The sequence below is a fragment of the Tiliqua scincoides genome, chromosome 4, assembly GCF_035046505.1.
Source record: "Tiliqua scincoides isolate rTilSci1 chromosome 4, rTilSci1.hap2, whole genome shotgun sequence".
NCBI lineage: Eukaryota > Metazoa > Chordata > Lepidosauria > Squamata > Scincidae > Tiliqua > Tiliqua scincoides.
In genome coordinates, this window is record NC_089824.1 from 133,471,044 (window position 1) to 133,497,691 (window position 26,648).

At 44.5% G+C, this 26,648-nt stretch overlaps 1 protein-coding gene across 4 annotated transcripts in view; it reads right to left on the minus strand.

Annotated features, from left to right (window-relative positions):
* The window catches only part of DPYD (dihydropyrimidine dehydrogenase), a 533,115-nt gene that overhangs the window by 241,541 nt on the left and 264,926 nt on the right, over positions 1-26,648 (minus strand). For all 4 annotated transcript variants that reach the window (XM_066623608.1, XM_066623607.1, XM_066623609.1 and 1 more), the window contains 3 exons: positions 20,856-20,963; positions 14,061-14,230; positions 4,923-5,133 (listed from right to left, as the gene is read on the minus strand). In XM_066623608.1, coding sequence (XP_066479705.1) covers positions 4,923-5,133; positions 14,061-14,230; positions 20,856-20,963 — 489 coding nt within the window. The remainder of the gene's footprint in view (positions 1-4,922; positions 5,134-14,060; positions 14,231-20,855; positions 20,964-26,648) is intronic.

The following is a 26,648-nucleotide window of genomic DNA, read 5'->3' on the forward strand; positions in this document are numbered from 1 at the left end:
CCAGGGAGAAAACTCTATTCTTGTACAGCTATTGGAGAAAAGAAAAAATAATTACAGAACGATCACATTGTGCTTCACAGCCACTGTCTAAGACAACATTCAGCAATGTGATTCTGGGCTGAAAATAGCTCTTTTAAGTAACTCTTTGTTTTATCCCCTTTTTTAAAAAAAATTAATTCCAATGAAAACGATTTATCTTCTATTACATCAAATGGGAGTTCACCAGAAACAACATTAGATGCATAAAGGTTTCTGCATTATTATGTTTTCACTATTCGTTGGATGTGATGCTACGGCGGCATCTAAACTGTCAGTAACACATCTGGCCCAGGCCAAAGTTGCAGGGCTATAGCAGTGTGCTCCTCTACCAAGAAGCTATCATGATACTGAACAGGCAGAAAAGGGGCTGAGGATTTGATGGAAAATTATGTAGACTGACTAGGAATTTCTACAGCTGTGTCTCCAGTTTTGGCTTTTAATACCTTAAATCAAGGTTGGACAAGATTTCAGAGAGCCTTTGGCAAACTGTTCTCCATAGCTGCCCCCAATCTAGGTAGGTTTTGAGTCACTCATCACCACTATATGAAACGCTGAGGTGCTGGGCAGATATCCAGTAATGCCAACCCAATGTCAGTTCCACCCTAAATCCTAAATCTGGGTATCCAAAAGACTGCTTTTCTATGAATGTGCTTTCCTATGCACTCTGGTCCTATGCTGGATGCCTGGGCCATTTGAAAAGTGTCCGGCAACTACTACAAGCAGGGCCTTTTCAGTGGCTGCACCATCCTTGTGGAATGTGCTCCCTGTGGATATTAGACAGCTACATTCTCTGTCATAGCTAAGGGACATCAGAACATTCTGTGAACAATTGGGCTTAAAAACAAAACAAAACAAAAACCCTGGGATCTAAGGGATGGCAAGTCAGTGTCAGTTGGTTTCTATGCAAAGGGCACTCTAGGGTGGAAGTTCACATGGCAGCTGTGAATCAATAACCATGGTTCAAGGACAGCTGAGCATAAGCGGCCTCACTTCTGTTAAGAAGATGCACGCACTTATCTCTGCAACCCTCCAAACATCACCAATGTCCCATATCTTCTCATCTACATTTCTCTACTGATTACACAGACCAATATACATTTTGCTTCCTTAAATGTTTCACCAATTCCTGGGTATATTTGGGGTGCCGATTCCAAAAATGGTATCTGTTTTGCCCTATCATGTCTAGTTTTGGAGACACGGCATAGCCTCTTTAGTGAGGGTTTGAGCAGCTTCCTCATGAGGAAACTTACACCATGGCTTCCTCATGAGGAAGCTGCTTGAACCATTCACTAATGAGGCTATGCCGTGTCTCCAAAACTAGACGTGATAGGGCAAAACAGACGCCATTTTTGGAATCGGCACCCCAAATTCATATCAAACCACCATAAAGTTTGGGAAAAACTTTTCTGAGCCTCAGTTTTGTAGGCCTGTGTTATGGTTAGCCAAAACATCAATGATGCAACAATTTTTTTTATTATTTGTTTTTACAAAAGCTGAGATTCAATCATGCTTCTGAATTCAGCATTGGCTGCTATGCTCACCCAAGGCTACAGAAAACAGAATAAGACTAGTAAACCAATTGGTGTTGCATGACTACCAGATGAGGCTAAAGATACTGATAACAGTGTGATTCCGTGAATCTATATTCAGTTGGCTAGACAGTAGCAAGGCTTCTCAAATATGCTGTTATAAGCCCTAATTCAACTTCATTACATATCCAAATGTTGTTGCTTTTTTCCTTCATTTATAAGCATAATCTTCAGAGGCCTGTGGCCTCCAGAGATTGTCCTTTGCTACACCCTTGGTAAGGTACAAAACAACAGTGGCACCCACTTAGGATCAGGGATGAGCAATCAAGGGCCCTCTAGCAACAACAACAAGATCCCTTAATGATTTCTCTCCACAAAAGATCCTACAAACAAAAGCAAAGAAGCAAAGAACTTTTGCTTCCATTGGAGCAAAAGATACAAAAAAAGTGGGTCACTAGGCCCTGATGTCGTTTGTCCCTCACTTGTCAGTCTGCCTTCCTACTGAAGCATTTGTTCATTTGACTCACTGGTGTTTCAGGAAGCACCCCCATTCCAGTCACTATCCAAGAACCACTGTGCCAGAGTGGCAACCAAGACTGGTAACCACCGACTTCCTTCTCCTTGCTCAACTTTTCCCCTTCTGTCCCTCAGCCACAACTGAGAGCTGCAGTACTAGCATAGACTAGACAGCCATCCTTTGTGGGCCACCTTGCAATATATCCACTCCTCCCAGGAAAGTAGCTCTGACTCAATTGACCCACTTCTCTCCTTGAGTTCACTATAGCTACTGCCTAGGCCAGGGGTGTCAAACTCCTTTCATATGGCACTTTGAAAAGTAATCATGGTACCTGCTGAGAGCCGGAAGTGACATCACTAACCAGGAAGTGATACTATTAAGAAGATGGCCAATTATCAAGTGGACCACCCTTTCAGTATGCCGTTCCTGCCGCAGCATCACTTTACAATTCAGCAACTGAGAGGTGGGCTGCAATGTGACACTGCTGCAGAACTGATGCTGCTGAAAGGAAGGCCTGCATGATAATTGGGCTTTCTCAGCACTTCAGCAGCATCTCCCTCTTTCTCATCCCTCTTGGTCTACCCCTTCCCCCATAGCAATCCTTGACTTCTGAGAACTCCTTCTATCTCTCCCTCCCAGAGCCTCAGCAGAAGTGGTGCTGCTGAAAGGGTAGTGCTGGGACAGCAGCATTATCACGGGGAGTGGATAAAGAGCTTCTGGGGGGTGCAGCTGGCCCATGGGTCTTATGTGTGACACTCCTGACCTAGCCTCTGGGATTGTTTCAAAGCCTTTCCTGACCATGTCCCCCACTTTCAACTCAAGAGATTGTTTGGTCTTAGTATTCTAACCCCATCAACCATAGCAACAAGTCATTGTGAATCAGATGCTTCCCTAGCTCCCAGCAGCCTTTCCACAAAAGCAATTTTAAAAGCTACTCTGTGACCTTTCTGCTATTTTGCAACAGTCTTTTGATATTCCAGTTGATGCGCAATGTCATATCTGCACAGGCTGTTCGCCATCCCTAGCAAAACTAAGCTCATTCTCTGGACACAAATGCTTTATCCACACTTGGAGACCCTGTGGGTCTGCCTACTACTAGAACTCCTGAAAAGCTAGTAGATATTTTGGAGGTCCTGGATTTCAAAATCTTACATAGCAACCTAAGGGCCAAACTAGATACTATGACTGACAGCAGCTATAGGACCAGTAGCTATGGGAGGGGAGTACAGGTACAACCAATTTATCCACAGATTTTTTATCTTCAATTTTGTCTCAACTCGAATCCAGTGGGGAGAATGGAAAGTCGCACACACATTTGCCTCCTTTGCCTGCGCTTGCGTGTGGCTCCATTTCCAGACAGCCCAAAACACTGCAAAAAGGCTCCGACTCGCACAGGCAGGGAAATAGCCCTGGAGCCCTGGAAGAGGTTCCCCTTGCCAAGGAACAGTAACACTCCTGGAGCCCCTGAGCCAGCAAAGAGGCTGAAGGGGGGGGGGGGGCGGAAAACCCTGTGCAACCAGGACACGTGCAGCAAGGTGGAGCTCTCTCACTCACACACACACAGGGGCAGGTGCAGTAGTAACAGAGGGGATTGCTTTAAAAAACCTAGGAAGTATTTGCTGAATCCCCCCCCCCTTCAGACTGAGATGGTGCAGGCTCTCCATGCTCCAGCCTACACAAACAAAACAGCCCAGCAAGCAACTCTTCCCAGCAAGCCAAAGCATGATATTTAGGCTACAATCCGATCTACACTTTCCTGGGAGTAAGCCCCATTGACTAGAATGGGACTTCAGGCGTGTGCTGAATCCCACAGGGAGTTTCAAGAGAGATCTCCACTGGGTAAGGGAAGATTAGTTCTTTTGCCTGGGGGTAAGCTACCACTGCCTGCATGGGTCTACTCAGATCTGCACCAGCTACTCTGGGACATGTCCAAGTGGACCTGGGAAGCAGAGTGAGGCGGATATGATATCAGCCAGCCGAAGGTTGAAGAGGGGAAGGGGGGGCAGAAAACCTCTGCAGCCAGAGCACATGCAGTGAGGTGGAGCACTCTCTCTCTCTCTCACTCACACACACACACACACACACACAGGGGCAGGCGCGGTAGCAACAGAGGAGATTGCTTTAAAAAACCCAGGGAGTGTTTCCAAATTCCGACCCCTCCCCTTCAGACTGAGATGCTGCAGGCTCTCTGTGCTCCAGCCTACACAAACAAAACAGCCAGCAAGCAAGTCCTCCCTGCAAGCCAAAGACTATGAGATTTAGTCTACAATCCGATCCACACTTTCCTGGGAGTAAGCCCCATTGACTAGAATGGGACTTACTTCTGAGTAGGCAAGCATAGGACTAGACTCTTAAAAGCGGAGCATTCCACCTGTGAAAGAAGCAGGGACAGCTGGCAATGGGGAGAGCTGAGTACTGAGTGGAGGAGGGGGAGGTGAAGGAGTGGAGGGAAGGGGATTGATAACAGCTGCCTTAGTTTCCTTCCAGCCCCAAGTGTCAGGCTACAGCGTATTTTCGTAACTCTATGGAATTTAGCACAAGGCGTTTGTTCTTAATCCCGCTGAGTCACAGAATGGAACTCACATGTATAAATAGGCTCCACCTGTACTCTAGATCAGAACAGCTGCACAAGAAGAAGGGGATTTATTCTTTTTCCCTCATCTCCTTTTCCCAATAAAAACCACTAACTTCAAAAACTGCTATTTCCACATGTATGCTTTTTCTTAACAAGGCAAATAATACCTTTGTTAAGCAATTTTTATTAGGTATATGGTTGACTTTCCTATTGAAATCCATAAGATTTCAATAGGAAAGTGAATCACAGTATGCAGAGGTACCTTTAGGGTCACTGAGGACTGAACCGAAGGCACTGATCACAACATCTGCTTTCAGGCGGACAACCTGATCCTGGTCTTCATTCCAATTTCCATCTTCATCTTGCTCAGTCCGAACAAATTCCATAGCAACAATCTTCCCTCCTTTCACTACCACTTTCCGAGGAGAAAGGAAAGGCAGAAATTCACACTTCTCCTCTTTTGCAAGTTCCATCTGGAGAAGGAAAGAAAAAGAAGAAGAAGAAAATAAATATATTGGTGAATGTGAAAAGGTTTTCACTTCTAGGTCTTCTATGGAACACGATGTAATGCCTTGTGATACAGACTGCAACGCAAGCAAGATATGCCTTTATACAGGATAGTAGAAATATTCTTAATACGCATTTTCTTTTTTTAATCACAGGATCAAATTGTCATTTAACCATTCTTTCTGCCACCCACCTTTTCTAGAATCATATTACTTTTAATTAACAGCATCTGTTAGGAGAGCTCTTGATTTTAAGTCCCAAAGTAAAACAGTTTTGTCTTTGTGAAAGGCATACCATAGGCTGTAATACTATTCCAGTATTAGAGGAGATCACACAATCTGTGCTGGAAATCACAGTTAAGGCAACACAGATGCCATCACGGGTTCCTTGCTGAGGTGTTCAATTTCTTATTCTCAAATCCACAAAAATGTTTAAAATGCGTACAAATATGGAAGTGTGTTCTGTTATGGTGCAAAAAGAAAAACCCATCTTCCTGGATTCATTCATTCTCTTTTTACATTTGAATAAACTAATATCATACCCATTCATATATACACACACACACACACACACACACACACACACACACACACACAGTGGTGCCTCGCATAACGAAATTAATCCGTTCCGCGAATCCTTTCGTTATGCGGGTTTTTCGTTTTGCGAAGTGCGTTTTCCCATAGGAATGCATTGAAATTTAATTAATGTGTTCCTATGGGCAAGAAAAGGCAGAACAAAGTCAAATTTGGTTTACAAAGTGTTTATTAAGTGCTCTTTAAAGGCATACATACTGAACAGAGGATTTCAAAAACGGGGGGGGATGCTGAGTGGGGAGCTTGAAGGCTGTAATCCTGTGCACACTTTCCTGGGAGTAAGCACAATGGGACTTACTTCTGAGGAGACATGCACAGGATTGTGCTCTAAGCTGGGGAGGACACAGCAGCTGCACTCAATTGCTTGCTTTTGCCGTGATCATGGGGGGAAACGTGAAGGAAATGGGGCAGTGAGCGGGTGAATGAGCGATGGGGGGGATGCTGAGTTGGGAGTTTGAAGGCTGTAATCCTGTGCACACTTTCCTGGGAGTAAGCTGACATGAAGATCCTCCCCTTACTAGGGTGGACAGGATCATAAAGTGACATGAAGATCCGCCCCTTACTAGGGTGGACGGGATCATAAAGTGACATGAAGATCCACCCCTTACTAGGGTGAACGGGATCATAAAGTGACATGAAGATCCGCCCCTTACTAGGATGAACGGGATCATAAAGTGACATGAAGATCCTCCCCTTACTAGGGTGGACGGGATCATAAAGTGACATGAAGATCCGCCCCTTACTAGGGTGAACGGGATCATAAAGTGACATGAAGATCCGCCCCTTACTAGGGTGAACGGGATCATAAAGTGACATGAAGATCCGCCCCTTACTAGGGTGAACGGGATCATAAAGTGACATGAAGATCCGCCCCTTACTAGGGTGGACGGGATCATAAAGGGACATGAAGATCTGCCCCTTACTAGGGTGGACGGGATCATAAAGTGACATGAAGATCCGCCCCTTACTAGGGTGAACGGGATCATAAAGTGACATGAAGATCCGCCCCTTACTAGGGTGGACGGGATCATAAAGTGACATGAAGATCCGCCCCTTACTAGGGTGAACGGGATCATAAAGTGACATGAAGATCCGCCCCTTACTAGGGTGAACGGGATCATAAAGGGACATGAAGATCCGCCCCTTACTAGGGTGGACGGGATCATAAAGGGACATGAAGATCCGCCCCTTACTAGGGTGGACGGGATCATAAAGGGACATGAAGATCCGCCCCTTACTAGGGTGGACGGGATCATAAAGGGACATGAAGATCTGCCCCTTACTAGGGTGAACGGGATCATAAAGGGACATGAAGATCCCCCCTTAAGACAAACCAGGACAATAAAAAAAAATTCGTTATGCGAAGCATAAGTCATAAAAATTCGTTATGTGAGTTACCAAACTTCGCACACCGCTTTCGTTCTGCGGGTTTTTCGCTGCGCGGGGCATTCGTTATGCGAAGTACCACTGTGTGTGTGTGTGTGTGTGTGTGTGTGTGTGTGTGTGTGTGTGTGTGTGTGTGTATATATAATTATATAATTATAATTATATATATGGGCATATATGTGTGTGAATATCTATACAGGTTGAGACTAATTATTCACGTGGGTTCTGTTCCAAGCACTCAGGTGGATAGCAAAAAAAAAACGCACTATAGCAAATCAATTTAAAAAACAAAGTTCCCTTGCTCCAGTGATTTAAAATCAGCCTTGCTGACCTTTGTGATGTAAGATGAGAATCATTAAGACAATCCATCAATCAGTCCTCCTCCAACCGATTCACTCAGCCCCACCCTTCACCAATGCAAAGTGATCACTTTTCTTTCATGTGCAAGGGAGGGGTCGCCTGGAGAGAGAAGGATTGATGGATTGTCAGTCAGCTGCCCCCCCTCTCATTAAGGAAGCTGTTGTTAAATGACTGTTCAGTTTTTTAAACTGATTTTAAAGGGGTGCATTTTTCCCCTTCTCCAGGGATCAGCACATTCCTTCTCATTTGCAAGGGCCATTCGTGTTGAGTCAAATCTGTGTATAAAAAAATCTGTGTATAAATAGGCTGGACTTGTATCTACATCTACATCGGTATATATGTGTGTGAATATTATTATTAACAGTATTTATATACTGCTTTTCAACCAACTATCTATATATCTATATATGGGTATATATGTGTGTTAAAATCTATATCTATCTTTGTGTGTGTGTGTGTGTGTGTGTGTGAATATCTATATTGACAGACAGATATTCACACACATTTGAAATACCTTACATATATGAGACAGGATCCTTGATAACAAATAGGTGCAATTCTACCTGCTCCTACTAGAGGTCAGCTGGCTGTTCCTAATTTCATTTATTTCTACTGAAATGTGAGTTCCAGGCAGTTGAGCCCAATTTAGTGAGAGTAGCAAATCTGTACTCTCCATTTTCCCACTTTCCTTCCTTTTGACCTTCTACTGCTGTACTGTGAGCAGCTTCTCATGGAACAAAGGAGATGAAGGATGACAACAGGCAAGGGTTTGGTGAACGAGAGGCCGACGCCGCTATGGACAAACCTGCTCATGTACGTATCTGTAACGAATGGACCTGCAGCTGAAAGGAACAGGTTCCAAGGAGAGGCAGAAATACTTTCCCTGGAGACGCTTTTCAGTTAACAGCTCCTTGCCTCAATTTGGACATAGCTCTTGGTTCAATACAGCTTTTGTTCTTCACCTAACTTCTGGTGACCCTGTTTTCCTTAACTCTGAAGAATGGTGACTATAGGCAGACTGAGGTTTATCAAACTGTAAAAGCGATAGTGGTAAGCTAATGAAATGCAGTCTGTTTCTTTGGATTTCACAGACAACATCCTAGTTCACAATGCAGCTGGTGGAAGGAAGAGTTTAAGCTATAACTGGATAGGACCATGAAAGAAGGTGATAAAAAGAAAGGAAAGCAACACTTTTGTGTCATGTCCATGGGGAACGCAGCAGGGATGTGCACACCATTCTGAAGCTGAACACTGATTCTAGTCTTTCAACAGTTCTGAAAATCCTAGACACTTATTGCTCTCCCAAACAAAATGTAACTGTTGAGACATATTTTTCAGCAGAGAGCAATCTGGATGGAAAAGTATTGACTCTTAAGTCACTGCTGTGAGCAAACTAGTAGCAATATACAAGTTTGTGGATTTAACAGATAGCTGTATTAGAGCGCAATCCTAACCCCTTATGTCAGTGCTTTTCAGCACTGGCATAGCGGTGCCGATGGGGCGTGTGCTGCATCCTGCAGTTGGGTGTCACTCACGGAGGCCTCCTCAAAGTAAGGGAATGTTTGTTCTCTTACCTCAGAGCTGCATTGCCCTTATGTCAGGGCCGGGGTTTGAGCACCCCTGTACTAGACCGATGACTAAGGGATGTACAGTACCAGAAGTGCTGTTAATGGGTCCTGCATCCCTAGAAATACATGCAGTGAGAAGAAAACAGCTACCTAGTCTTCCATGCATACCGTGGCAAGTCTTTACTATGGGAGACTGCATCAGAGAGTAAAACAGGATTGCCCAACTCTAGGGCAGCACTGCAGAGCATGTGACAAACTGAATCACTTTGGCAGTACATGTGAAACCAAAAGAAACTCCCAGAGAGAAAGCATCTGTACAATAGCTCAAGAAATCGCCCCTCTCACAATCCATCCACCAAAATGGCAGGCTGGGGCTGTTGGGTTGCACAAAAAATAAAGTATTATACTGACTGCAGTCTATAAAGCAATAATGGTGAGGCAAATACCTCTGCAGTTCAGCCTAGGAAGTAGGACCTCTTGCAATTTGCAAAAGAGGGAAGTTGACATAATCTGTGGACCTGAAGTTAAGGAGAACAGATTCCCTGCGGAGACAACTAGCAGAGTATCTTGATCCACCACTTCTAGCCTCATTCTAGTCAGAACATTCAGTTCAATAAATGTTACATTGCTGGCCAAGCTTTTGGTGAATCTTTCTCTTTGCAACTGAAAGAGTATCCAGATCTCAGAATGAATCTATTATTGCCTCTGAATTAAAAAGGATTCCAAAAATATCAGTGCTAGCAGATGCTTGGTTTGTTAATTTGATCCAAGTTGTTTCAATGCTAATATAGAAGTTATTCAGGAAGAATGGGCATCTAACTAAAGGATTATGCAAAATGGGGATGAAATTTAAATGAGAACTTAACTCATTTTTCAGAACCGAATATTAGAGTTCATTGCTTCCTTTTGTGTTTGCTTAGATTGATTACATTCCCACCTATTATGATTAAAGGCTACTGACAGGCAAGTGACTTAATGGTTTTGACTAGGAGGTACATAAATGTTACACCCACATCATGCTTCACATGTTTTGGTTGGATATGATGTCATACCCAATCAGCTAGTAAGTCAGTATAACAGTTATTAAAAATAGTGCCAACTCTACTCAGAAGTAAATTCCACTGACTTCAGTGGAATTTATCCTCAGGTAAGTGTATCAAGGATTAAATCCTGAGATTTTTTAAAATTAAAATTAAAATGCAAGATAGCTAATATTTTAGGAAAACTTCTCTTTTTCTCTCTCTCTGACATAATCTAAAATCCCAGAACCTCCGTGGATACTGAAATCCGCAGATGTTTGAATCTAGACACTCAGAACATGACTGAACAAAGTGCTGGTTGCGTCTGGAGCCCTTCTGAAGCTCACAGAGGTTTGTGAGAGACACACACACAGTATTCACTCTAGCTAAAACTGTACATGCTCAGAATGACAGAAATATATGATTAGAGCTGTGCAGAATGAATTAGTGCACTATCGCATTTGTTCAAAATAATCTTCAGTTCCATCCTTAAATTTTAAATCATGACAAAGAAAACCCCCACACAGTATAAATTATGCATCTTGAAAAACTGTACTTCTTTCTGGTTACCTCCATTCCCCTTGTGTAATTGATAGGTCTCCAAAATCTGCATCTTTTGCTGAAGAGAGAAGGCCATTTCCACATATATTTTGTAACTGGGGTATATTCAATGTCTCATTAGTGTAAATTATGCAACAATCCATGGCACGTGGCCCATAAATTACAACAAAGTAAGCCTAACACATTGCAATAATTAAAGCTGAAATAAAATTCCTTCGTAATAAAATAAATGATTAAGATGCCAATCAGTAGAGCATTGTGAATACAGAGTATGCTAGCTGGCTCCTGGAGCTGCAAGTTTAATTCCAAATTAAGTTAAGCTTTGAAATATTTGTAACATTTTTTTAAATTCATCTTAAAGGTTTTCACTATTGTGATGTAATTTATAAAGGCCTATAAACATATACAGGTGCAGCCTATTTATCCACGGAATTTTTATCTGAGAATTTGTCTCAACATGACTGGGGTGGGGGAACACACCTTTGCCTCCTTTGCCCTGCGCTTGCATGTGGCTCCATTTTCAGGCAGCCCAAAACACTGCAAAAAGGCTCCGCCTCACCCAGGCAGGGAATAGCCCTGGAAGAGGTTCCCCTTTTGAAGGAACAGTAACATTCCTGGAGTGCCTGAGCCAGCAAAGAGGCTGAAGAGGGGGGGCGGAAAACCCTGTGTAACCGGAACACGTGCAGCAAGGTAGAGCTCTCTCTCTCTCACTCACTCACACACACACAGGGGCAGGTGTGGTAGCAACAGAGGGGATTGCTTTAAAAAACCCAGGGAGTGTTTGCCGAATCCCCCCCCCCCCGATGATGCAGGCTCTCCTGCTCCAGCAAGCCTTCCCAAGCAAGCCTTGGAGAGACAGATGAGGGTGACTAGAGAGCCGGACTACAAGTCCTAGAATGCTCTGGGGCAGAGGAGCTTCCATGATGGTGGCCAGGGAGGGATGCAGGGGCAGCAGCCGCAAAGAGGAGGAGGAGAACCTGCAGCACTGTTGGGAGGCCGCCTGGGACACAGAGGACGAGGCTTCCCAAGCAAGCTCACCATTTCAACTGTGAAAGAAGCAGGACAGCTGGCAACAGGAGGGCTGAGTACAGAGCGGAGGGGAGGGGATTGAGAACAGCTGCCTTAGTTTCCTTCCATCCGGAAGTGTCAGGCCGCAGTGTATTTGCGTAACTCTATGGAATTTAGCACAACACGTTTTTTGTTAATCACGCTGAGTCACGGAACGGAACTAACGCGGATAAATAGGCTCCATCTGTACATCATTTGGAATGGTTGCATATAGAAATTTTCTCTATTACGAGGTTTATCATTGTCATCACCTCAAAGCAGTGTACAGGCACGAAAATAACCCCGTATGAATTGGACTCATAGGTGAATGGAGGTTCAACAAACTTACCTTTTGAGGCTTCCAAAGGTTAATTCATGAAGGCCTACAAATGTTGGAACATACATACTTTACTTGCCTCAATTCCACTTGAATTTCCTCTAAACTATGGGAGAAAAAGCCTCTTCAGCCTGAGATAGATGAATGTAAACACAGTTGGCCCTTCTTATCCTCAGGTTTGGCGCCTATGGATTCGACGCAACATGGGTGCCAGATCTGCATGTGGAGGGCCTCAAGGACCTGCTAAGATACCACCAGAAGTGCATTGCAGTCATGTCCGGTTGGTGTTCTAAGGCACAGGGAAGCCGTGTGTAGCTTACTTTGACGAGGCCTCTGTGACTGCTCTCCCCTCCTCTAGTATAAGTGGCAGCACATGTTACGTTGGCGCAGCTGCATCAGCACTGGAACATTGGATAGGATTGGGCCCCTATTCTCATTTAGCCTTCCAGCTCCAGGAGAATGCCTTTGTTTCTCAGGTTTTTAAAAAAGCATTCTCAAACTGTGATATGATTTTAAGCTGCTTCCACCTGCTGTTTCATAGGACTGGATACAATACCTGTCTTTCACAAGTGCTATCTCTTGTTCATGCAAGAGGGAGAGTGATGTGATTTAAGACAATTCTTCCCTTGTCAGTACCCTGTATACCCCAAAAAATCTGCCCCTGAGGCTTGAGGGATCTCTTGAACAAAATGGAATGTGGCACAGGGGGTTGAGGGAGGGTTGCCTTGCAAAGAGGTGGACTGAATTGTTCCCATTGAGTGTTGAGATGGGAAGGGGGAGCAGAGTGTGAAGATCCAGAGTCCACACCCATCCTTTCAGCTCTGGCACTGCTTCCTTGCTCTTACTTCATGCAACCCTGTTTGAAAGAATGGTCCCAACATGCTCTGGTAAACATTTATTTCTTTTCAGCAGGGCCCTGTGAATAAGAGTGAGGAAGGAGAGCCAGAATGGAAGGTAAGGGAGGCTGAGTGTGGGTGTAATTCTTTCTTTGTTGTTGTTGGGAGAGGTAGCAGGGGCAGCATTTCCCCCTCTCCCACTGGGCAGCATCATTGCTCATCGTCATATCTCTGCTTGGCCAGTCTTGGGCTGAGAAACAGGGAAATCACCAAAAATCAAGCTTATCCACTCCTGCGCAAGCAGGCGACAAGGTTTGCACAGGACTGGGATTACATCCACCCTAAGGTGTGTATTTTTACTGAAATGCCAGGAACACAACGGTTTTGAATTATGTATATTTGGTTGTAAGCTGCTGTGGACATTGTTTGTTTTTTTTTTTTTAATTTTAAGGGTAGGGTAGAAATGTATCAACTAAAACAACAAGAGAAGGCAAACATTCCCTCCTCCGTGTTAAAGAGGCCCACTTAGGGTGACCAAAATCGTGCAAACAGTACAGATCCCTTCTCTTCATTTTGCTCCATGACAGTGTTTCTCAACCAATCATACTTGCACCACTGGTGGTACCTGAGGTGATGTCCAGAACCCCCATACCCTCACTGCCTGGAAGTGAGATAAGCAACACAACACAGTTAGCAGTGGTAGGAGGCTCGGCTCAGTGGCAGAGCTCCAGTGTGTGCTTTTTGCACACTCAAAAAAGCCCTCCCATTCACCCTGACCCTCTTACCAGCATTTGTCACATTGCATTTGGCCTCCCAATCAAGAAGTAACCGGTAATGACATCATTGCCATTTACTTCCAGTGGTACTTTCAGGCTGCAGCTGGGACCAGGTAAGGAAGAAGTTTTCTAACCATTTTATTGCCAGTCATTGTTCTTTGGTATATCAGCACCCACCACAAGCAGCTTGGCTCCTCTATTTTTTCCCCAGTGGGGAGGAAAAACAGTGTGAGTGACAACTTCTCCATCAAGACAGCAACCTGCCAAAGCTGCTGTTTGGTTTATCTTTGAAAAGTTGGGAGAACAAAGCACACAGCCCCATGTCATATGTAGCCTGGTCCTGAGCAATAACTACAAATCTGTGTTCCAGGCCAGAAGGTCTTTTCGATTAGTGCTTTCCTGTGGCTTACCTCCTCTGGGACAGCCCGAATATTGGTAAATCCTTTTCTGAAGACCACAAAGACGCGACGAGCTCCGCAGCGCAAAGCTGACGTTGCGCAGTCAAAAGCGGTGTCTCCTGCTCCAAGAACAATCACCGTCCCCTGTATTGATGGCAATGGAGAGCGACAGGCGCACATTCCTGAATGATGAAAGGAAAACCCCATTTTCAAGGAGAAAAACTATTTCTGCATGACAGCTCAAACGCTACTTGTACTCGAAGTAGTGTAAAATTGCATCTTGCCGTTTCCGAGCATGGAGAGTCACTATCAAATTATTCTGCTTCATTGAAAGACAGTTTCATTCCTACTTTTAAGATATGCTCATACATGTAATTTCATAGTCAGAACCTTTAGCTGCACTGCCTTCCTGTCTTAGCAGGATATAAAGTACAATGCACTCTTTTTTTTAAAAAAAGAAAAAATACATAGATATTTCAGATTGAGTGCAACTGATTTTAAATCTGGGTATTCAAAACACTGAACCTTTGACTCATTTTTGTCAGTATCCATACTCTTTGAGAAAGAAACAAAAGAACAATAGGCAAATTTATATTATAGTAATGCTTGCCTCCATTGTGTAAATATAAGTTGATTCCTACTCATGACTTTCCTTTAAAAAACATAAATCTATACAAGTGTTCATTCATGCTTGGGGGGGCTAAAAGCAGGATGGCCCCACCACCACTTTCACTTTCGGCATCATGCCCATAACTGCGAAGAGAAGTTATGCATTTGTCAACCATCTATGCATTCCAATAGCTAACACCCACTGTCTCTGGGTCTGCCTCTGTTCCAAATACACAGTTTCAGGCCATCTTGCTCAGTGGTTCTCAAACTTTTTAGCACTGGGACCCGTTTTTAAAAACAGCACTCTTTGGGAACCCACCTAGCTTTACCAGACTAAAAACAAAAATTTCACTTTATCCTTTTTACTATGTTGGGAAACTGTCCGGAGCATTTCTTGAGCTTCACGTTCATCAGATTGGGACTATTCTCGTGGCTTAGCCTTCGATAAGAGCCAAGGCATACTCACCTACTCGTGAGTAAGCACACATGCTTGTTTCAATTTTGGTTGTGCTCCATTTCACTTTCCCACAGGGCTAAATACACTTTCCTTGTCAGCTGTCAGTTTCAGGACCCACCCAAAATCAGGTCATGACCCACTGGTAGGTCCCAACCCACAGTTTGGGAACCGGTGATCTAGCTTATTATAATCTATAATAATTGGCAGCTGCTCTCCAGGGTTTCAGACAGGAGTCTGAAGAAGTTGACATTTGAAGCTAGCAGCTTCTGGATGAAACACACATGTTCAACCTTTCAGCGACTGCACCTCATGGTCTTCCTAGTGCCTAAAGGCACAGCCATTTTTATTTATGCACATGAAAGGGTGACAGAATAAAAAGAGATGGCAGTGGTGGCAAAGCAGCAGGTACAGGGGGCACAATGCCCTAATTAATCCAGATACAAATGCCATTAGTGCCATCTGTAAAATAATCTAATGTGTTACAGAATACTGTGAAACTGGAAAATATGGGCCCATGTGATACAGTGTCTACGGTTCTCTGAACATTGAAGATCCAAATTCAAACATCTTCTCTGCCATGAACTGTACTATTACAGTTCTAAACTACTTTTCCATTGATTTACATTATGTTAATAATACTGTTAATAATAATCTAATATTGGGCAAGTAGGTTTGCATAGCCAATTCCACTTCACTGGGTTTTTGTGGAGATAACTTGTAGTGCAAACTTGTAATGTGCTAATGGACCAATTCTAAGTAGTGCCACTGCCACTGGAACTAGCGTACTAGCACAGATGCGCACTTTACACAGTCATAAAAACCAATCAGGAAGCACATGGAGTCATGTGCTTCAGGTTGCTGTTGCAGATGGCAGGAAGGCCCAGCCAGATGGCAGAAAGGGCAAGGTGGTGGTGGAGCCCTGCCAATACTGGTAAGTTGGCGGGGTAGGCAGAACAGGGTGGAGACATGGAAGGATTGTGGCAGAATGGGGGAATGTCTTGGAGGCAGGACTGGGTGGCTTCTGGCAAGACTAACTTGTGCTGGATGCAATCACCTCCAGAGCCAGCCAATATGCCTCCTCTGTCTCCTTAAACCAACCCCCCTCCACATACCATGGTTCCAAACTGTATCAGTCGCCGCAGCATCCAATGGTTGCTTTTGAACAATTTGCCTCACAGTGTATTTCACTGGTAAAGCACATGCTATGTGCATCCTTAAGGTTTCAGATTCAGTCCTCAGCTTCTCCAGTCAAATGGTCTTGGGTATCTAGGTTGAAAAAGACCTCCGCTAGAGACCTTGGAGAGCCACTGTCAGCTATAACAGACAGGTGAAGGCCTGAGGGCCACCTCTCTGACTTCACAAGTCCCCCTCGGCAGTCCCACACAAAGTGACTGCTGTAGAGGTACCCATGCAACGCTTGTGGTTGTCAACAGTATCATCAGAGAGGTAATCCTGATTACTGACAGATGTTCCATTGGGGGATCTAGCAAACAGAGTTCCATGAATAGTCAAGACTGCACTTACATCTACAATGGGGAACCTCACTTACACATTTGCAGCTCCATCTTCAAAATAAAGCCATTATCCTGAAATCTATGGGATTTACTTTTGTATCAGTATAAAACTGTGAGATTAACATTCTCCTTGGAGTAATTTTGAGGTCACCTTGTTCTTGGGGGGGGGGAGGGGAATAAATGTTTCCACATTTGTTTCCCACTTGCCTTATTTTTTTCTGTCAAGAGTTACAAGGAAAAAATATAGAAGTTCACATAGTGTCAACAAGTCAATGTCTAGTACTGTACAGGATATGGAGAAAAAGTTTTTTAAAAACGTCAAACGCACATAATCCATACAATGCGTTGCACTCTAACAACAGACAAACTGCAACTACCTGCTGATTAAACAAATTACTGTAATTTTTGAAATGATACCATAAATAGCATAAACCTGTAATCTGAGGGGGACTGTGAAGGTTTCATTCAGAAGTGTCTGTTTCTTTACTATATCATCAGTGGTCTATAATTCTTAACTTTGTGCTATGTCAGTTGTGAATTTTCACAGCATGGGGGTAGAACCACAAGTATCAATTTCTTCCAAGAACACAGGCCTTTAAACACAGGCCTATAAATACTTAAAAGGGAGAAGAAAAGATGCATCATAGGCATGTTTACACCAAAACCTTCCTTCAGTACAATCGAGTGCATAGCCAACTCTTTCTCTATTTGCATGAGATTTCACTTAATGGCCAGGTGAATGTTCATCAATTCCATGTTAGGAAGTGAAAATAACCTCCCCATGTGCTGTCATTTTTTTCCTTGATACACTGATGATTCAGTGCCATTTTTACAGGGTTGTCTATTTTGAACAGAAATCCCAGCCAATCAAAGTTCACACTGCAATGATACACAGTCTACTTAGAACTGGCTATATGCTGACACCACTGAAGTGAAACCAAGTTACCCCATGGTCACTGTCCTCATTCACAATGGGCTTACTTTTACCTTTAACATAAGATGCAGTTTGTTCCTTTTGAGTTTCCAGACATGCTTCTTCGTAGTAACAGCTTCACACAAGAGTTCAAACACGTGCAAATTGCTTATCATGGGGAAGAGGGAATCTACTGATTAAGTAGAGAGACTATCCCACTGCTTTTTACTTAAAGTTGATTGGGACTGAATATGGGTTCTCAAACATGCAAGACAATGAACAGAATGTAGTACTCTCAGCTAAGGCTATTCCCATGCACACATGAATTAACATATGTGAAAAAATGGCCAGTTGGTTTTTTGTGGTCAGAGCTGCTGAAATACATTAGTGTAGTTGGACCTTGGGATCTGTTCTCAGACTCCCCGTGGATACCAAAACCAGTGGATAAGCGAATCTGTAGGTCCATTCCAATATGACCTCCAGATGCAACCAGAGATGTTCTCCAGTTGTGCGTGGGGTTATTCTGAGGCCCAGAGAGGCCTCTGCAGGTCTCAGAAAGGTCTCCAGAGGTGCTGGAAAAGCACTTCTGATTTTTGTAAAAAAAAAAGCCTCCTGGACGCGACTAGTGAAAACTTCAGGTTCAGCTCTCCACCAAGGGTTCAGAACCTGCAGTAAGTTAAATCCGTGGGTTCCGAACTCATGGATAAACAGGGAACCTGTACGCAGCAATGCTTTATTGTCACAACTGTACCAGTAGGGAGCAGTAAGGCTACTTAGATAGTTCTGAGAACACAAGGAGTTCTCTCTGCATCCTCTGCTAATGCATGATCTTTGGTGACCCAGAGTGTTATTCTTAGGCCTGACTCTCTCTCTCTCTCTCTCTCTCTCTCTCTCTCTATCACACAGACACACACAGACACACACACACACACACACACACACTTGAAGAGAAGACATGAAACTAACCAGTCTGGAGAATCCACTTCCATCCTGTCCTATGAAGATTTATTTCCTTAAATAGCTAAGGGCACAATCCTAACCCCTTATGTGAGTGCTTTCCAGCACTGGTATAGCGGTGACAATGGGACATGTGTTGCATCCTGCAGTTGGGTATCACTCAGGGAGGCCTCCTCAAAGTAAGGGAATGTTTGTTTCTTTCCCTCAGAGCTGCATTGCCCTTATGTCAGTGCTGGAAAGCGCTGGCATAAGGGATAGGATTGCGCCCTAAAACTTTAAAAACTAGTTTTGACTTTTGAATTCAAGCCTCATGCAAAACTGCCTGTCTGTGCTTTCCTCAGCAATGGACCTTTTGACATTTTACCTCTGCCAACTAGAGCTAGAGGAAGCCTCCCCTCCCACGATAGGATCATTGTGATTCTCCAAATGATAGGTCCTTTGTAAAAACCAGTTTCACACAAATAAATGGAGTTCTCTACTCTGTCAGGAATATGGTATTTAAAGTGTGTTCATAGATTCTTTGCATTTCATAATTAGAGATAATCAATTAACCATGCTTAGTTTATCAAAGCACACAACTTTCAACATTACCAGGGAATGTTAAGTGCTTGTAAACACGATGCACTCTTGTACAAATGGGCTGTACTGCAGCCGGCTTTTTAAAAATGGAACACTGGCCAATCTCCAAGGAGCTCTGTATGCCAAGGGTTTCTGCACATACACAAGGATTCCCTGAATTGCATTTCAGAGAAGGTTTTGAGGTGCATCAGAGATCATTCAGGAAAGTGTCTCAACTGGGGTTAGTACTGAAATTTTGAAAACAAACAAAACAAAAATAAAAGTGAGATTCAGTGAGTAAATTTCTGGGTTCCCCTTTAATGGGAAACTCAATCCTATCCAGAGCCAGCTTGCACAATGCAGTGGTGTAAAAATAGCTTTTGCTGAATCCTGTGGTCTGGCTGGGGCCCAGGCATGCCAGTTATTTTGCTGGTGTAAACCTGGTAGGTGCAAGGGGGTCTTTTGGTTCCGGGCCAGGGGCATAGGATCTCAGAAATGAAGCTGCCACCAAGAATCACCCCTGGTCAACCCCAGCCTGGACCCAGCATCCCTCATACCCCTCGCCTCAGCTGACCTATTTGCTCGGGCACAGGTTTGGCAGGGGGAATAGGACTTCCTGGCTCCTGTGCTGGTGGTAGCAAGTTGCAAGCAAGTGCAGCTTCTGCAACAATAGGCCAGCCCTATGCTGATGGATCCCATGGACAGTTCGCATAAAGCCCTGGCAGGCTAAAGTGAAATATCTGAGAACTTTCAAGCAAAATGAATTTTGTGGAACTGTGAAATTTTCCAGGGTTTTTTCTTGAACATCTTTATGAAATCTTCAAGTCAAAAGTGTCTTTTGAGGGTTGTGAGAGCGGAATAGAGTTCAGTGGCCCTAGAATACAAGCAGAGCTTTGCATTTAGCCCTTTGAATGTATTCTATAACTAAAATTCATACTTTCAGAGAATGCCTCTAATATCAATTAAGATCATCTGATTGGGCACTGCTCTGCATTTGTTCCTTGTGGAGCGTCAGAAGAGTGCCACAGCAAGGAATAGGATCTGTGTAGTTATTCTTTGAAAATCAATATTGTTTTGGTTTAATTTACTTACAGCATAATCCTAACTTGTGCTGGAACAGGCAGGCTAGTGGGACTGCACTGTATCCAGTGCAAGTTTAGGGCCGACTGTAGCTCAGCCGGGGAAAGGTGAAACTTTTCTCTTTACCCTGGGGAGAGCCAAAGTGGCCCCAATGGGTCTACTCGGATCTGCGCCACCTTGGGATATGGCGCAGATCCGAGCAGAGTGGAGTGGCATGGAGCTGCTCCGCACTGTCCGGGAACAGAGCTAGGATCCAGCATAACTACCAAGTCATGGCCCTGCCTCCCACTCCCCATTTGCCCCTGGGAATGCCTGTTGCCCACCCTCCCCAGAACACCTCCCTCCCGCCTCCTCCTCACCCTCTCCACACACACCCTCCCCAGACTGCTGCATCGGCCGAACTCGGCCAGTGCAATCTTACTGTGCCGGGCCTGGATCCAGCACAGGGAGGCTAGCAAAACTCCTTGCACCAGCCTCTCCAACTCTTTAAGTCGATGCAAACATGCCTTATGGCACGTTTGTGGCACCCCCAGGTCAGCACAAGTGATTTGCGCCAGCCTAACCTGGGGGTTAGGATTGTGCTCTTTGTTCAATTTATGTTTGATATGTTTGATATCAATTTATGATGATATGTTTCACATACCATCTCAATCACAACAAAAAAGATGGAATATAAAGCAAATAAATAGCAACAACAACAAGCAATTGAAAACAGCCACCTGGTTTACTTGCCACAGCCACAAGAGGTAGGAAGTCTTTAGAGGTGTAAAATCCTTGAGCCATTCCCAGACCTAGAAACACAGGTTCTTTCTTTGGTTCTGGAAGACCTAACACATGATGAAAAAGAAAAGATGTTTTCACTTCATCAGTAATTGAATCAGAGAAACCTGGAAAATTTCATAAAGTTGATATAGCTTTAACTATAGATGTAGAACCACAGAAGTTCAAAATCAACAATTTTCTTTATAAAAGGGGTTTTCTGAACTAAAGCACATTCATTCATTGTACATATAAACTGCTTCAAAATTTGTGTGAAGATCTGAGGGAAAAAAAATGTTTTTATTTTTTTATTCTTTTTATTTTAGAAATGTATATCCCACCTTTCTATCCAATAAAGGACACTCAAAGCGGCTCACCTTGAGTTTGTCACCTTGATGTTCCAGTAAGTGTCTACATTAAACTCTAAACTTTCAAAAACTGGACTCATATCTAGTTTTTTGTTTTTTTTAATTATGTGTACATTAAAAACAAACAAACAAACAAAACTCATTGAAAGACTAAGGAAGCAGGGACAGTGGACAGCAGGAAAGATAGGTCTGTTATTATTACAGTAAATAATAATTCAACAAATTCTATTGGGGCCGCAAAAGCTGTTTACAGCCGTCTCTCAGAGGTGATCAAAGCTGACCCACTTTTCAAATATACTCCCAAATTTCACCACCAAAACTTCAAATTCTGAAGTTGGATCTTACACAGGTTGAAATAGTCAACCTAGTGTGCAGTCATACCCTGCGCTGGAACAGGCAAGCCAAGACGCTTGTGCTGTATCCAGCGCAGGACAGGGGCCTAAGGTGGCTCAGCCAGAGGCAAGGAGAAACTTTTCCCCTTACCTTCGGGTAAGGTGTCTTTGCCCCTACGGGTCTCCTTGGGCTAGCACCACCTCCTGAGGTGGCACAAGTCTGAGGAGAGCAGAGCGGCTTCAAGCAGTTCCAAACTCCATTGGAACGAGGACTGGGATCCAGTATAAGTGCTGGATCTCAGCCCTGCCTCCCGCTCCCTGCCCGCCTGCCCCCAGGGTTGCCTACTGCCCTCCCTCCCACAGCCCAGGCCCGCCTTTTCCCCGCCCACCCCAGAGGCTTGCTTCGGCTCAGGCGGGTAGATGCAAGCCTCGCTGAGGAAGCTAGCTTGGAGGCTTGTGTCAGCCTCCGCAGGCCGGCGCACCTCTGAGCACTGGCCTGGCTTCCTCCTGAGGAGGTGCAAACATGCCTTATGGTACGTTTGCGACCCTCCTGGGCCGGCGCAAGGGACTTGCACTGGCCCATGGAAACCTCTGGATTGTGCCTCTACTGTGTCTGCACAACAGCAAAACAGACAGACTACACCTCCATGAAAGTGCTTACACCGCCATTATAACTCAGATGTCTGTAATTCGGATTTCTATAACTTGGGGACCCAATGTACATCAAAAGCTATTTTATTTCAGCTAGAGATATCACTAAGTGGAATCCATACAAGAAAGCTTTTGAAGAATTATAATTCTTCTGTCTTTAGCTTAGGCAACATATGATGAATCCAAGAAGAATACACCACAACAGGAACACATAGTGTGGAAAAGCTATAATAAGAAATTCTAGACCAGGGGTGCTCACACTTTTTTGGCTCGAGAGCTACTTTGAAACCCAGCAAGGCCCGGAGATCTACCAGAGATTTTTTACAATGTTCGCGCCATCATAACATATAACATTTATGTGTACAATGTATGTTGGTGTACCTTGCATAACCGCATGAGCCAATATTGCACAACACAACATAATTAACTATAAATATTTTTTGTAATTACTTGAGTTTACTTTGCACTTGAAGTGAATCACTTGCACTGAAGTGCACTGAAGTGAATCAGCCAAGGATGCATAGTCGGACAGTAGCTGCTGACAGCCAGCCTCAAGCACACTTCCAAATGTTCATCAGTCATGGTGGAACGGTACTTGGACTTAATGATCTTCATGTAGGAAAAGGCTGACTCACTTAAATAAGTGGAGCCCTTCCTGCCTCAGGTGCTCTTATATCCCTGAGGGCCCTATTGCCTTCAAGTGGCTGCAGCTGTGCAGCACACTCTGCTGGATGCCCAGGCCTTACCCTTAAAGGGGCCACTGCTGACACCACATCTACCTCCTCACCAGATCTTCCTCAATTCCAATACAAGTGGGGGGGGGGGAGCAGATCTCTATACAGACCAGTGCAAAAACAGGGGAAAGGTGTGGGGGAGGGAAGATCTCTATATAGACATCACAGCAAGACCAGTGCAAAACCCCTTGCACACAGAACCAACAGATGGAAGTTGGGGGGGGGGGCAGATCTCCATACATACCAGTGCAAAAGCAGGGGAAAGGTGTGGGGGAGGGAAGATCTCTGTATAGACATCACAGCAAGACCAGTGCAAAGCCCCTTGCACGCAGAACCAACAGCTGGAAGTTAGGGGGGGCAGATCTCCATGCATACCAGTGCAAAAACAGGGGAAAGGTGTGGGGGAGGGAAGATCTCTGTATAGACATCACAGCAAGACCAGTGCAAAACCCCTGGCACACAGAACCAACAGATGGAAGTTGGAGGGGGGGGGCAGATCTCCATACATACCAGTGCAAAAGCAGGGGAAAGGTGTGGGGGAGGGAAGATCTCTGTATAGACATCACAGCAAGACCAGTGCAAAAACCCTTGCACACAGAACCAACAGATGGAAGTTGGGGGGGGGGGCAGATCATATATACCAGTGCAAAAACAGGGGAAAGGTAAGTCAGCCCCAGTAGAGTCAATAGGGCTCACTCCCAGGGATGCGTGGATAGGAGAGAAGCCTGCCAGCGGCTGCTCTCCCAGGGAGGAGCCTGCCAGGTGCTCACTCCCTGGGCTCCCTCCCTAGGCTCCCTGGACTCACTCCCTGGGCTCACAAGCCTGCCAGGGGCTCACTCCTAGGGATGCGTGGACAGGAGAGAAGCCTGCGATCGACTCATTTCGCCTCGCGATCGACTGGTAGCTCGTGATTGACATATTGAGCACCCCTGTTCTAGACATACACCTGCAATGATGAATGAACCTGGAAGACAGGTGGGCTTCTCAAGCCATCTGGACACACATGGTTAAATGCTACAGTCAATGCCAAAAGTAATCCACCACTCCATTATACTAGCTATAGAGAAGATGTGAAAAATGCACCCATTTTTTAGGAATTCAAAAACTGTATGACGATGCCACAGTGTTATATCGATGAATTTATACTACTAATTTAGATGACTCAGGGCCAAATCCTATCCAATTTTCCAGTGCTGGTGTACCCGTGCCAATGGGGCGTGTACTGCTTCCTGTGGTGGGGAGGCAGTCACAGAGGCCACCTCAAGATATGGAAATATCTGTTCCCTTACCTCAGAGCTGCATTGAGGCTTCACCGGTGCTGGAAAGTTGGATAGGATTGGGCCCTCACAGTCCAATCCAACCTCAATCCCCACAAGGCGATTCAGTGTAGCCGGAGCAGCTCCTGCTGCATACCGCAAGGGATTTTCAGCTGTTGGAGGTCTGCTCAGAGCAAGGGAATATTTGTCCCCTTGTCCCTGACTAAGCCTCAGCAACCACCATGGGTCAGCTTGGTCCTGCACCAGCAATATCGCTTGTCCAAGTCCACGCTGCCCCACGCAGGAAGATCAGGCCCGGGAGGGAGGTTAGGATTCAGTGCGTGCAATTGCGGAAGCTGTCCCCCTCCTGGGCCTGATATGCCCACCCCACCCCATCCCCGTGTGTATGCACACACACCAAACATGAAAGATTTCTACAGCAAGAAAATGAGAGCTCTTGCAATAAATCCATCTGAAAAATACTGGTCTCAATGTCAGCCTCCTGACCACGTAACTTATGCCTGTGCACATGTATACACAACAGCAAAAAGTACATCTTAGGTAAAGGCTTGTTAACCCAGAGTCTTAGTGAGCCCTGGGGAAAAGCCATTCTCGATGGAAAGAAGGCTTATTAATAAATTAGCAAGAAAATAAAAATGATGGTTTTTAAATGGCAAAGCTATTAAGCAGCCCTTTTAAATCAGTTTTTAACAAGGAAAAGTAAGTAGAAGTAACTATGTACAATTAAGAAAGTAATGGCCCAGATCCTGAGTTGCAGTTAAGGGTTCTTCAGCACAGTTTGTGGGGAGGAGCTTTATAGGTGAGTTTTTACCTCAGTATTAGCTGTGCAGCAACTCCCTTTACACATTTGTAGGACTATCACACACTGATGTGCCACCTGTGGGCCCAATCCTATCCAACTTTCCAGCACCAGTGCAGCCTCAATGCAGTCCCGAGGTAAGGGAACAAATGTTCCCACACCTTGAGGAGGCCTCTGTGGCTGCCTCCCCACCACAGGATGCAGTGCATGCCCCATTGGCACAGCTGCACTGACACTAGAAAATTGAATAGGATTGGGCCCTGTGATAGCAGCACAACATTGCTTTGGACCGCTTTGTCTTTAAAAGACAGGGTGAAGGCAGACAGAACACTTAGAGACAGCTACAAAGCAGTCCTCTGCATGTCTACTCAAAAGTCCCACTGTGTTCAAGGGGGCTGACTCCCAGGAAAGCGTACATAGGATTGAGGCTTAAGATGGTTCCAAAGTGGCCTCAAGGTGTTCAATTTAAACATACCTTTTCTTCTCCCACATTGTGCTCTGTTCTGCAAATACAAATCATTCTGCAAATGATTAATTTAAGTATGACAAAACTGGCATTTCTTATTGCCTACTATCTCTCACTCACTCTCCCCAGAGTCATTTTGTGACTATTTTAAAATGGGGGGGGGGCTTTCCTTTTTTTTATAATATAGAATGAAAAGATAAGGAGACAGATGCAGATACTCTTCCATCTGATTTTCAAAAGGGAGGCAGCTTGTCTGATGCACTTGCAAGCAGGCAAGATAGACATATGAACCAGTATACAATATATTGGTATGCATGGCCTTTAGCTTGGCCAACGCAAGACTCAGTGCCTCCATCGGCATGGAGACTTGTGCCAGCTTCCTCAGGCCGGCGTGCCTCCACACACCAGCCTTGCCAACTCATGAGGAGGTGCAAATGTGCCTTATGGCGTGTTTGCAAGCCTCCTGGACCGGCGCAAGGGACTTGCACCAGTCCAAGGGCACCTCAGGATTGCACCCTTAGTCTTGTATGACCTGAGTTCAAATGTCTGCTCAGCCATGAAGCATATGGATGATCTTGGGCCAGACACAATCACAGACAAAGCATGAATGCTGCTCTGAGCAACTTGAAGAAAGGGCAAGGGTGGAGGAAGGGAAAAATAAATAGGGTTAAAGTGATATCACATCAGAAAAGTCAAGACCCACATCAACAGTGAGATTAAGCAGAAAAATTAAAGTAAATGCTTGAATAAAGCAAGTATATTATCAAGATTAAAGGATCTGAAGGTTATACTGCCCCAGGGAATTAAAAACACTAATCCATGAACAATGTGCATTTATTTGCCTGAGAGAATAATGTGTTTTCTTTCATGTACCATTAACATTATATAATATAGGTATGGTGGAAGAAAAAGGTCTCCCCAAATTGTACAAGTTTCTGAGGCTACCCTCTCCTTCAATCTGCATCTTGTTTTCCAAAAGGGATAGAAACAGAGATGTTGCCTGCGCCTTAATTCTTTCAAGACATGAAGGAAATAAGGGAGAATGTCTGCCATTGCTGAACTTAGACAATGAAACTCCACACTCCCACCCTGTGTATTACTGTTGTGTAAAACATATGGAAATCAT